The following is a 13,227-nucleotide window of genomic DNA, read 5'->3' on the forward strand; positions in this document are numbered from 1 at the left end:
CTAAAATAAGGATGTATTGTCATGAAAAGAAATATTAATAAAGTATATAAAAAATATTATTGTATATATAAAGAATCATCATCGTAATAAGGCATAAATGACCGAGCTAAAATAAGGATGTATTGTCATGAAAAGAAATATTAATAAAGTATATAAAAAAATATTATTGTATATATAAAGAATCATCATCGTAAAAGGTCTTATTGTATATAAATGAAAAAAACATGTTTCTAATCTACGTTTTCACTCTAGGAATTGGTTGAAACTTATTCTCCTAAGGGAAACTAGTAACTTTACTTTTTCAAGTAGGAGTTGGTTATTTTGACAATTATATTTTTCATGAAAATATGATGATAATATATTGTTATAATACAATTAATGTATTGACAGTTAAATTTAATGTATTAAAAATAATGAAATTGTCGCTCCTTATGAGATTTGATCTCATATGATACATTCATCCAACAAAATGATGCATCCACCATAAAACTTAATAATCGAAAGATTGGGAATGATTCTCCCTTCTTACAATAATTAAGAAATGAGAATGAATTGTAACATTAGATTTTCAAATCGTATGACTAATATTATCTAAAAGAGGTACGTGAATTTTTATCTAGGTTCGAATCCTGGAGGGAGCGAAAATTTTATTAATTAATTGAATATTGTTATTCAATTATTACAAAAATAGTTTATGCAACACTATATACTGACTTTTTCATTATTTTCATTTCTTACTAAAAATAACATAATATATATATAGAGAGAGAGAGGATCATATAAAAAATATTTTTTAATATAGGAATTAGAAACCAATCTGAATCACAATGTATGAATATGATTGTCATGAAAAGAAGCATGAATATTATACAAAACAACATAATCATATAAAAGATGTTATAGAAATATTATTGTATATATATAACAAACAATTATCCAGAAAACAATTCTAAAATATATAAAACGAAAATTTTTAGTTTTCATGGTATGAAAATTTTCTACATGCAATGCATGGTAAAATAAGGAGAATAAGCTAAGGGGCGAAATTTAAAGTGCCCTTTCTCTTATGAATAATTTGAAAAATGTCCACTCTTATCATGCAAAGCACTACATGCCCTAAATAAGTGAAGAACCGAAAATGCCCTTTGAATGTGATGGATGTGCATTGTTTTCCGCAAAAGTTCTTACACATCTATGACAAAAGTAGTTAAAGTGTAAGAAAAACATCAATTCATCAATTTAAAGATTGAAATCGGTCAAATAAGTGTTGGAACATGTGAAAGACTGACAGAAAAATTAATATTTATTTATTTTTGAATTAAAATCGAAGGTTTTACAAGTAAATCGTAGGCTAATTAATCAATGGAAAATAAATATTAAAAATTAACACAATCGATATTAGCACTCAAAACACATATTGGAAAAAAAAAGAGCGTCCGACCGGAAAAACAAAGTGTCCGACCGGACATAAGGTTTCATCGGTCGGACGCATATATGTTTCGGTCGGATAGATGTTTTTTTGGTTCCGATGTGTGTTTTGAGTGCTAATATGGATTGTGTTAATTTTTTGTATTTATATTCCATCGATTAATTAGCCTTCAATTAAGGGACATAATTTTTTTTTTTTAATTGATGATAAACGACAAATATGATGTGAAATAGCCTTGTCAGTAAAGTATTCATGTCAAACACTCTAATTTCATTGAAATTCACGTGAAATGAAGGAATCTTTGTTTATATATGAGTGAATTCTCTCATCCTCTCATCCGAGCACTCAAAGTGAAAAAACACTCAAACTCATTAGAAATTCTAATATTTTCCAAGTGGTGAAGCTATTATTTGTGAATTCTCACATCCGAACGTTTAAAGGTATGTCATTTTACGTTTGAAATGTAATTTAAGTTGGTTATTGTTTATTTTCAATGTTTTGTTTGATCCTATATGCTTATGTGAATTATTAGCATATTATAGCATACTATGATTTAAAGCCACGTTTGAAGGAAATACATGTGAATTAGAGCACATTCTATCATGTTTTAAAGTATTAATTAGTAATTATTAGTTGCATTTTAGTTCTATACATATATATTGCTACATAACTCATGTTAATATGCTCGAAAATCATGTATCCGCCCGGACAAGTGGCCTTGAAAATGTGTCCGGCCGTGTGTAAATATGTATCATGTAATACACGGCCGGACACATTTCCTCGAAAACTTCCCCGGGCGGATAGATGTTTTTCGAGTGTATTAACATGTTATATGTTGTATTTTAACATTTTATTCCCTTTACATCATATATTTATTTATTTATTATTTTTTCTGTAGATGAATGAATATGGGAGATACTTTGTGGTTAATTATGGAGGTGCCTTCAATGGTTATGAGTACATCAGCGGCTCTTCTAAGAATTTGCATATTTTCGGAGACACAATGGCCAGTACGGTGTACATGATAAATCACCTGATGTTGGAGAATTCATTGAGCACTAATTACAGCTTGTATTATTTGACGAAGAGATTAAATGGGTGGGTATACAGTAAAAATATTCTTGCCGATGACAATGATTTGCTTCAGTTGCTGGCGTCCCAGCCACATTTTCCTGAGATTTATGTTGTCGAAGACGATTACAGTGGAGGAGTGTATGTTCCTTCGTTCGATCTCCCTCAATCTTCCGGGTATGGAGGTGAATCCAGTGCAACATTCGAAGGTGGGGACGGATTGGAAGCAATCCAAAGATATGCTTATTTAGACCTATCAGCCGGAGATTCACCGGCGCAACAAAGTGTTGAACCGTCGGTCACTTGGGGTAATGATCAGTCAACGGGTTGGCCTTCATGGGATGAGCCAAATCCGTACCAGTACGATCGCCCAACAACTGATCGTTGTTGGGGTCCAGCTGATGATCAATATACGTACGAGCCTCAGTTTGTGGAGGATGGTGGTAATGTAGATGAAGATTATGTTCCATCGTCTGAAGCCGAGACTGATACAAGCGCCTCTGAAGACTTGTCGGAGCCAGAGAACGTGAGAAGGGCGGGGATTGAATATGCAGGTTGGCAGAATTTGCAGATCGACGAGGATGATGACGAACAGGTTCCTGGAGCAGATGAACTAACTAATTGGTTAGTTCCGGTGATACCGTTGGACGCCGCAGCAGCGCTTGTGGATATTGAAGATTATCAGCTACTGCCTCGGGAGTTGTCAAAGAATATGTATTTCAATAGCAAAGATGATCTTATCGTTGCAATCGGTCTGTGGAACATGAAGCAGGGCAAGGAATTTTCTGTCAGCAAATCAGACAGCAGACGAGTCTACTTCAAATGCAAGCATTCAGATACGTGCCCCTTCAAGCTCCATGCATCGTCACAAGATGGAGCCATTTGGGGAGTGTATAAGTTCACCAATGAGCACTCATGCGACGGTGAGCTAGGGCGCGTAGCGCGAATAAAGGCCCCCGCAAAAGTCGTCGCAACATATTTAGCACAGAAAATACACAACGATTGCGAGATCTTGAAACCGAAGGCCATCCAGCTGGAGCTGCGACGTGAGTTTGGCGTACAGATCAAGTACGATGTTGCATTGCGAGCCCGTAATCGAGCCACTGAGATGGTTTATGGTCGACATGATCAGTCCTTCGAGATGCTGCCCAAGTACTTATACATGTTGAGACAATCCAATCCCGGTTCGATGGTGGAGTGGGAAGTTGACGATGATGGCCGATTCAAACACTTATTTGTTGCTCTTGCAGCTTCGGCTACCCCTTTCATGTTCAGCTTACGGCCAGTGATTGTCGTCGACGGCACACACTTGAAGGGCAAGAATAGGGGTATTTTGTTTGTTGCAGTGACGAAGGACGGCAACGAGAGTTTGTTCCCACTCGCATATGGTGTTGGCCCGAAAGAAAACGATGAATCGTAGACTTATTTCATGTCACGCATTCGACGTGTTTATGGCCAAGCCGATCCACTTTTGATTGTCTCTGATCAGCATATCTCCATTGCCAATGCTATCAGGAATGAGTTACCAAATGCAACCTATGGCCTATGCTACTACCATTTGCAAAATAACCTGAAGCATTACGGTAAGGCAGTGGTCGAGGTGTATCGACAAGCTGCATTTGCGTACGAGAAGTCCGAGCTCAATAGGGCTATGAACGCCCTGAAGTTTATGAAGAGAGCCGCACACAAGCAGATGAGTCTTCTAGTATCAGGCGTCGTAAACCAAAGAAGTGCAGCATCTGCCATGAAGAAGGCCACAGCAAGAGAACGTGCGCTGGCAGGGCGACTGAGCCCAGGGAGTAGTGGGATGTATTTGTGTGCTGTAACAGTTAATGATATTGATTGAATTATCTTATTATTCGATAAGCTGGAATGATTTACTGGAAATAAATCTCGTTGAATAACCAAATAGAAGCACTCATTAATGTAACAATATAAAACACTATGCAAAACCAAGTCTAGTGGTACGGGCCCTCCAAGTTTCACACAACGAAAATATAGATCTAGCAATCTTGCTCCTATATGCCGCCACGTTGTGGTTACCCCACTCAATGGATGGAGAGCCAGATATCAGTCGTTCTGCATACATGCAGACGAAAGGCCCGCAGCTGACAGAGTCCTGCTGGTGAAACTGAACCTCCGCTGGAGCAAACTCCGACGTCATAAGTGGGTACTTGGCCTTTGCCACTGTCGAATCAATGGATGTGTCGTCTATCCACCTCGACAACTGAAGGACAACTGGCAACAATCTCAGTAAAGGTAGTAGTTCACCAACTCGAGCATCCTGCTGTCGAGGTGATAGCTTGTGGAATACTGGGTCATAGACCTCGCAAACCAATTCTCCTAACCGAATCCGACATAGGATAAAATGGTGGCCAATTATGACTGGTACGAGAACCTATGAAAAACCACAATGAATTGATAAGAAACATCGATAAAGCACAAATGACAAGTAACAATAATTGTTTAACTGATAACCTGTGTGGCATCCATCCATCCTATATGACCAGGAGGAAGTTCATGGCCCCTAACGGATTTTCCACGTACTTGGCAGAGCCAGTCTATCTCAGGCTCCCAACCATCAGCTATTGCTCCATGCGTCAATATATGATACTCCTCTGGAGTAAACTCACTTCCTGCCCACTTCTCCAATAGAGCGTCCCACTCTTTCTTGAGGTATATCTACATATCAAATAAGTAATTAATAATTTATATCCACACCAATGAAAACATATAAATAATGAAAGTTTACTTACAAACCAATCCGTGTCTACTATGATTGTGTTATTCATATCTACGTCATCCAGTAAATCCAGGGAATCTCGAAGTCTATTTCTCAAGGTCAAGAAATACAAGTCAATATCCTGCAACAAAGTTAAAATCAATAAGTTAGTAGAAAGTAATTTAACAATGTTAAAATCAATAGATTATTTACCCCAGTTGTGAATTCCTGGCTGACATTATCCACGCGCGCGAAGTCGTCGTACTCCCGCAAACCACCACTTGCCTTGACATAAATCTCACCACCCCTACCCTCTCGACACCTAGCCATCCACTTCTCATAATGGTCACTGCAGTATTGTGTCACTGGACGTGGCATTCGGCTATTAACCCAAGGCGATCTCTGAAAGTTAGACGGACGCCTCACCCTCTGACTGCGACGCGGGGGCTCTGCTGGTGGCTGCTCTGCCGGCGGCTGCTCTGGCTGCTGCAGCAGCAGTACCTGTGGCTGCTCTGCCTGTGGCTCAGGCTCCTCCGTCTGAGCCTGCCCTGCCGAACTGGACTGTCCCCACTCATGTGGTGCAATAGAAGTGAGCGGTTCAGCAAAGAATATCGGGGTCTCTGTGCTATACTGCGGCTTCAGGAATGGGGAAGACCAATGAGGGTAGACCTGGGTCGACCAGTCGAAAGTCTGCTCTGCCGGTGTGTAGTCGCCCTGAACAGACTGATTCATGGCCCGCCACTGCTCGTTGTAATCCGGGGTCTCTGCTGGGCGGGAATGGGCATAATCTGAAGGGCGTGATGGGTAGACCTGGGTCTCTGGATGGCGTGGTTCCTCATCGCGGGGGTCGTCGTCGCAGGGACGTGAAACGCTTGGCCCTGAAGCGTCGGGCCCTGAAGCACTGGGTGGAGGAGACCGTCGCTGTGGAGGAGCCCGTGGCTGGTAATCATCAGGGGACCGTCGCTGGTCATCATCATCAGGGGAGTCGGGCACTCGGAAATGTTTGCTCTTCTTGCACCTATCCTTTTTACCCTTGCCCTTCAGTTTATCCACGAATTTGCCGAAGGCCAACTTAATCTCCTGACGGATCGTCTTCTTCACCCACTTACGGTCCACCTCACCCTCGCTGGGACTGGATACAGTCCGAGATCCGCTCGACGATGAAGAAGTAAGCGGCGCTGGGCGCTTGCCCGGATCTACTAAATGACGAGCCGGCTCGTAGGGTCGAGCATCCCTCACAGGGCCCCGAACACTGTGACTGCGAGTCATACGAGGTTGTCTAGGTACATCCTCCTCGTCCCCGCGCTCCTCCACAACACGGGCTCCGGTCTGCTGTGGAAATTGGACACCCCGAGCTAATGGGTTGTCGGGGGGCCTGAAGCTCACCGAGAGTTCGCCCGGTGTCAGCGCTGATATGAAGTAGTGACTCGACAGATCGTCACCATCGGGCTCCAGGGGCAGGACACCACCCTAGAAAGCAACAAAGATAATATATTAGAACATAAGTAAAACCAGTAACGGTGAAACACTAAATCTTAAATAACTGATTACCTGTCCCTCGAATAGATCGCGCAGACCGTGAAGCCGGGGCTTACCCCTGAAAGTCCATCTCAAACACCGAGGGTGCGCTGTCGGATCACCGCTAGATGCTGCGACCATGTGTCCGAAGCCCGGGACGCGCTCCAATGCCCAGACATATAAAGCCCACGAAGGACCGTAGAAGTGATACTTCTCGCCGGTTCCTATCTCATGCGTATAATAGTATAACATCTTATACGAATACGCGCCCCAGGAGAATCTATCAAATGTAGCCAGATCATCCACCAAGACCCAAAGCCACGGCTGTACCCGCGTATCCAACCCAAGAACAAGGGTGTGAGCCACACACACGAGGACAGCACGAAGGTACAGGCTCTCATCCTCATCATCCACTCGACGATCCAAATCGCACACGCGTTTGATGAGCGACTGTATGGTCATGCTTCGCGTACCGCAGAATCGTCGGTATGCCTCCACGCGACTGCAGTCGTGCTGTAATGTCGCATCGAACATCGATCCCCCGAAATTGAGCCCAGTCACTAATGCGTAGTCCGCAGGAGAAAATCTGACTCGTGCTCCGCACAGAAAGAAGCACATCTCATCATCTTCTGACACAATCTGCCTCGATACAATCTGGTGTAATGCTTTATTGCTCTTCGGGCCGGGCCTCCAATCAGTGAAATGCCCAAAACATGATGCTCTAAATCTTCCCAATAAATCTGAATTGCACTGTTCGCCGACCACATTTAAAGTTTCAACCAGCTCCGGAAAATGTGAATCCCTATAGTAGGTGCTGATAGCAACCTCCGTCTGGTCTATAGTGTCGCGACGAAGATATGGGACATTCGCCTATTCATTTACAAAATGAAAACATATTAAATTCAGTAAAATATTAAAAAATAATACAAATAGGCATAATTAAAAAAGAATATTAAATTTCAGTAATTCAGTAAAATAGTAAAATTCGAGTAAAATAGTAAAATTCAGTAAAATATTAAAACATTTCCTCTGAGTAATATTAAAATATTAAAATTAAGTAAAATTCAGTAATATTAAACTGCAATTAAATTCAGTAAAATTCAGCAATTTAATATTAAATTCAGTAAAATTCGAGTAATTCAGCAATTTAATATTAAATTCAGTAAAAATTCAGTAAACAATATTAAACTGCAATTAATACCAAGCAATTTAATTAAATTCAGTAATATATGAAAAAACTGCAATTTAATTAATACCAAGCAATAACAGTTTCAATAATTAATAATTAAACAATTATAATGAAATTAAATTCAGTAAAATAGTAATAATTAACGTAAACATACAAATAGATTTAGTAAAGTATTTTATGCCTAAAAAGAAACTATCCGGCCGGTGAAGTGTCCGGTAAAATGTATCCGGCCGGGTACATTTCAGATTGAAACTGTTCCGGCCGGACGCATTATTCCGGGCATAGTGCCGGCCGGATAGTTTCTCTATAGGCATAAAATACTTTATTTTATTAAATTACACAAAAACCACACAAACAATGCAATGTAATACCCAGCAAAACTCGCAATAATAATTCAATAATGATTACTTAAACAAATATAATTAAATTAAATTCAGTAAATTTCTAATGATTAATATAAACATACAACTAATTAAAATGGAATAATTTATGCTAAAACACGCTCGGTCCGGCTGGTGAAGTGGCCGGATAAATCGATCCGGCCGTATGTTTCATTTAAATAATGTTTTCGGCCGGATCGATTTATCCGGCCACTTCACCGGCCGGACCGATCGTGTTTTAGCATACATTATTCTATTATATTCAATTTCGTGAAAATTAAAAATAAATACCTGTGAAGAAGATGCCATGGATGAGTCCGAGGGTGCTTCAATCTTTTGAACTCTCTCTCTCGGTGGGTAAAAGTGAAGAAGCCGATAGAGGTGTGTGGTAAAGTAAAAAGTGTTAAAAAACCCTAGTATTTTAAAGTAAGTGAACGGACCGATACAATCGGCTTTATGTCTATCAAAAGGGAATCAAATTTTGAAGAAAGATATTTTTTACCTTTATGTATCGGTAACATGCATGATTTTTTTGGGTAACAAGCATGCATTTATTTGGGACAGATATTGAGTATATATATATATATATATGTGTGTTAATATATATATTTTAGATTTAAAGATATCAATTGATTTACACGATATATATAGTGTTATATAGTACTATATATCAACATTCAAGAATAACACAATATATATAGAGGTATATATATACAAATAATTTCAAAGAATATATGTATTGAAATTAAGATATTAAAGGGAAAAAAAATAAAAAATTTAAGATAGATACGAATGGATATATATTATTAGCGTCTTGATTTTTTTTTTTTTTTATGAAATTGAATAAAATAGAATATTTTATGCCTAAATAATATCGATCCGGCCGGTAATTGTCAAGGAAAAATGTATCCGGCCGGGTCATTTTTAACCTGAAATGTACCCGGTCGGATACATTTCTCTGGCCATTTTACCGGCCGGATCGATGATATATCGACATAAAAGTTTGTATTCTATCTATTTGTATTTTTATATTAATTTTTACTATTTTGCTGAATTTAATTTAATATATTGTTTAAGTGTTAATTAGTGTCCGGTCTATAATATTTTCAATTTAAACATATGAACACTATATATATATATACAGTTTAAAAAAATCATTTCGGACACTCAATGTGTAATCATTTCGGTCAACATCACAAATTATTGTACAAAAATGCATGGGAACTTAAAAATGTGTAAGATTGTGTAAGAAGACCGAAATGATTACTTAAGATGTTGACCCACTGAAGAGTTAATTAGTAATTTAGGGCATGGATAGCTTTGCATGATAATGGTGGGCATTTTTCAAAATATGAATAAGGAATGGGGCACTTTTGCCTATTAACACATAAGCTAATTCCACTAGATAATTTATTTGAGATGATCGATTATAACTAACTTAGTAACGAACACATCTATTTTACTGTGGATGCGTGTAGTTTGATGAATAAATTTATCATGAAAAAAGAAAGAATAACAAAATTTTATGCTTGTAAAGTAGTACTATCTTTTTTCTTTTATCACATTTTACATAAAAGAGAAGTTCCACAATTTTTCCTTTCTTATTTTCACTTTAAGGATGGATAATATTATCTATTCTTAAAGTGAAAATAAGGAAGGATAATACTATCTTACGCTTGATTAAACGCACCCTGTTAGGTTAGCTTCAAAAGTGTCTCTCATTTTTTATTTTCCACAATAAGATCTGAAGATGAATTGTTAATATAACCTTTTTCTTAGAGCCGAATTATTATATTACCGATAAATACCACTAGGTTAAGGAATTGAAATTAATATTACTGATCAACAACAAACTTTGCAACAATATGTTTTAACTTTTCTTCTTCAATATTCAACTAATTATGTGAAGTACACTAATTCGATTAGGTTAACTTCTCACTGTAATAGCCTTTATTGTGACTCATGTCCAAAGAGAAGTATCAACAACAAACTTTATTTATTAACTTCTCTTCCTCAATTCGCAAGTAATTATTTTTGAAGTACGTACACTAATTCAATTAGGTTAATTTATAACTATAAGTATCATTTATTGTGACATGTGGCTTGTTATTTACTAATATTAATGTTTATAGAAGCTTTATTTTGTTCCTAATAGAAGGGGGAAGCTTACTTTGAAGGCAAAAATGGTTAGGAAATTACAAAATAGTTTATATAAATTTGAATAAATCGATAACCAAACTACCCAACCGAATAACTAAGATTTGTTTATTAGTTCGATTAGATTTTTATTTTTTTTTAAGTTTAACTTTCGATTTTGTATGGAACTGATCGACCAATTATACACCCATACACAAAGTGCTCGTATCATACGGATGATTAATTAAGTTGGTATCTACTATTAAAATCATGAGAGGCTCGTATCAACCATAGACTAGTATATTTTTGTTTGATATAAAACTCATAGTTCTTTATAAATCAAAAACCTAAATATAATATGCTGATTTGTGTAATTTTATAGTATATCAATTGAAAATATACGTATTATACCAATGGTCAATTATATATAAATTTAATAAATCATACCAAACAATGAATTATATATAACAAATATTTTAATACTATCTATCAAATAAGATAATAATATGTTATATAATAGAAAAAAATTATGTATAACTATTCGTACTCAACCTCAAACATAGCACATTTTATCTTATACTGCGTATCAAAACAAGCCCAAAATTTTTTACATATGTCTAGTCGAGCCTCAATCTTCTTATTATGAATAATGTGCAAACATAATTTTATATAAATTAAAAGTTCACTGTAATTGCATAAGTGAAAAAAAAAAATTAAAGTTAGATCAAGAATATGCCATTTTACCACTTTCATTTCCTTCCCGAGTTGGAGAAACTAACAAAATGGTAACAAACCGAACACTAAAAAAATGTCACTAGTTTCCTCTTTTTGATAAAGTGAATCTCTGCACTAACCATGGCTTACTACTTTTGAATGCAAATTTATATATACTATACATTAAAGAAAAATGAAAATTCATAAAGTTGACATCATTAAAAAGCAAAAATGTCTGGAAAATAATTAGGGAAATGAGCAGACAGCCTTTAGTTTTATGTTGGTGGAAATCAAAATTTGGGACCTCTACTTTGTTCAAATTTTTAACCTTTTTTTCTTGTTTATTTATACTTTTTTTGGCTTTCCTTTGCGCTTCGCCCCCACAAATTGGGACCCTTGTCTGCTACTTTTGCTCTTCTTATTTACATTTTCTTTTTTTTTGGTAAATTTGTTAATCCAAATTTAAGGTGAAAACAACAGAACATTCACATTTATTGGGAGTGCATGTGTGACTATTCCAATTTCCAACCATCAAAATTCGCAGTGGATGCTCCATATTAATTTACTAAAGGGTTTGATAAATAAAATAATAAATTATTTTGAAATTATAATTTTAATGTGATTTTTGAAGCGTGACAAATTAAATCATCATCTTTTCAATTTTTACAATTTCGGTTCCTTATTTTTGTTTCTCGATCACTAAAATGCTAAATTGAAGCTTACGTGAGGCTTAAATGATGCAGTATCGTACAATTTTAATTAGAAAATTTCTTAAATTATTAGAGGACTGTATCCTATATTTGCACCATATATAATTTTCAATATTAAGCAATTTTATTACAAACAACGTTGTAACATGAATATAAGGCGATCGCAAAAATGGGGGGCGGGGGGCGAAATTATAAAAACTGAAAAGATGGTTATTTAATTCACCACACTTCAAAAATCACGTTAAAATTGCAATCTCGACCCAGTTCGTAATTTTATCTACCAAAATCTCTTTTATTAATAATAAGTGAGAGACATAAAAAAAAAAAACAACAACATTTTGAAATATACACGAACGATAAATAACTTTTTGAAACGAAGAAAACAATCGGGGGCTTCAGCCACCCTATTCTGTGGAAAGAAAATTGCTGAGGGGGGCTTCAGCCCACCCTTTTGTTGTTTACTTGGCATGAACTATATATAATTAAGCTTTGTGTTAATAGGGGAATCTACCCATCCTTATAGTTTGTCTATGAAAAATACCCACCCCCTTGTAAAAGTACCGAAAAGTAAACTTGATGGTGATGGCTTGCTTGGTTTTTTGTGTAAAAGTTGATGGTGATGGAAATTGTGTAAGAGTTGTGTAAGATGGGTAGTTAAAATTGATACAAAATGTGAGAAAGACACAATAAATGTCAACTCACGTCACTTTCCTGCATTATAAGATGAAATAGATTTGAAATTTTTGAATAAACTAGGGGACGTTTGTGTGTTACAAACATTAATACGAAGGCCAAAAAATTCACGATTATGTGTACTATTAAGCAAAAAAATTTTTTGAAACGAATGACCCACTTACCCGCCAGAAATTCGTAGCCGGCAGCAGTAGCCGCTCACTTTTGTGACCGGCGACTACTGTTCGCCTGCTACTAATTTCTGGCGGGTACTTGGGTTATTCGCTCCTTAATTATTTATTTGTTCATAATTAACATAATTATGAATTTTTATCCTTCGTGAATTTTTATTGTAACATATGTACCGTTATTTTTTGATTTATATTTAATTTTAAATTTACAGTACAAGAAGTACACATGGATGGGAAATATGAGAGATAATGAATCTGCCAAAATTTGGATTATATTGGGGGGTAATAACACTCACTTTATGCATGATTTGATTGCACATAAAATAATAGACTTGCACATAAAATCATAAGAAATTATCGATTAAAAATTTGAAAATTCATATATTCGGAAATGAAATAATATTCTAAAGCCAAAAAGTAAAGTAGCCGCCATAAAACTGTTTTTCGGCATCAGTAGCCGCGTAAAAAAAAAAAAAAAAAGAGGGCGGCTACTGG

General features: G+C 36.5%; 2 protein-coding genes across 2 annotated transcripts; both read right to left on the reverse strand.

Moving 5' to 3' along the window:
* Positions 1-4,400: 4,400 nt before the first annotated feature.
* Positions 4,401-6,952, reverse strand: LOC130998953 (uncharacterized). The gene is made up of 5 exons (XM_057924396.1): positions 6,774-6,952; positions 5,436-6,692; positions 5,257-5,364; positions 4,979-5,182; positions 4,401-4,898 (listed from the first exon to the last, which is right to left on the reverse strand). The coding sequence occupies exons 1-5, from the start codon at positions 6,879-6,881 to the stop codon at positions 4,443-4,445; spliced, it is 2,133 nt and encodes a 710-aa protein (XP_057780379.1). The 5' UTR covers positions 6,882-6,952; the 3' UTR covers positions 4,401-4,442.
* A 41-nt stretch (positions 6,953-6,993) lies between these two features.
* LOC130998641 (uncharacterized) lies at positions 6,994-8,693 on the reverse strand. The gene is made up of 3 exons (XM_057924056.1): positions 8,601-8,693; positions 7,071-7,610; positions 6,994-7,020 (listed from the first exon to the last, which is right to left on the reverse strand). Exons 1-3 carry the CDS (start codon positions 8,616-8,618, stop codon positions 6,994-6,996), a joined length of 585 nt encoding a protein of 194 aa, XP_057780039.1. The 5' UTR covers positions 8,619-8,693.
* Positions 8,694-13,227: the final 4,534 nt, after the last annotated feature.

The sequence above is a fragment of the Salvia miltiorrhiza genome, chromosome 8 (genome assembly GCF_028751815.1).
Source record: "Salvia miltiorrhiza cultivar Shanhuang (shh) chromosome 8, IMPLAD_Smil_shh, whole genome shotgun sequence".
NCBI lineage: Eukaryota > Viridiplantae > Streptophyta > Magnoliopsida > Lamiales > Lamiaceae > Salvia > Salvia miltiorrhiza.

What these genes read in the sequence shown, in the direction of transcription:
- LOC130998953 (XM_057924396.1), bottom strand. Translation starts at nt 6,881, where the DNA reads ATGGTCGCAGCATCTAGCGGTGATCCGACAGCGCACCCTCGGTGTTTG. An exon ending in GCGATCTATTCGAGGGACAG is followed by an intron (nt 6,693 to 6,773) that starts GTAATCAGTTAT and finishes GTTGCTTTCTAG; the next exon opens with GGTGGTGTCCTGCCCCTGGA. An exon ending in GATGGATGGATGCCACACAG is followed by an intron (nt 4,899 to 4,978) that starts GTTATCAGTTAA and finishes GGTTTTTCATAG; the next exon opens with GTTCTCGTACCAGTCATAAT.
- LOC130998641 (XM_057924056.1), bottom strand. An exon ending in TTCTTGGGTTGGATACGCGG is followed by an intron (nt 7,021 to 7,070) that starts GTACAGCCGTGG and finishes TACATTTGATAG; the next exon opens with ATTCTCCTGGGGCGCGTATT.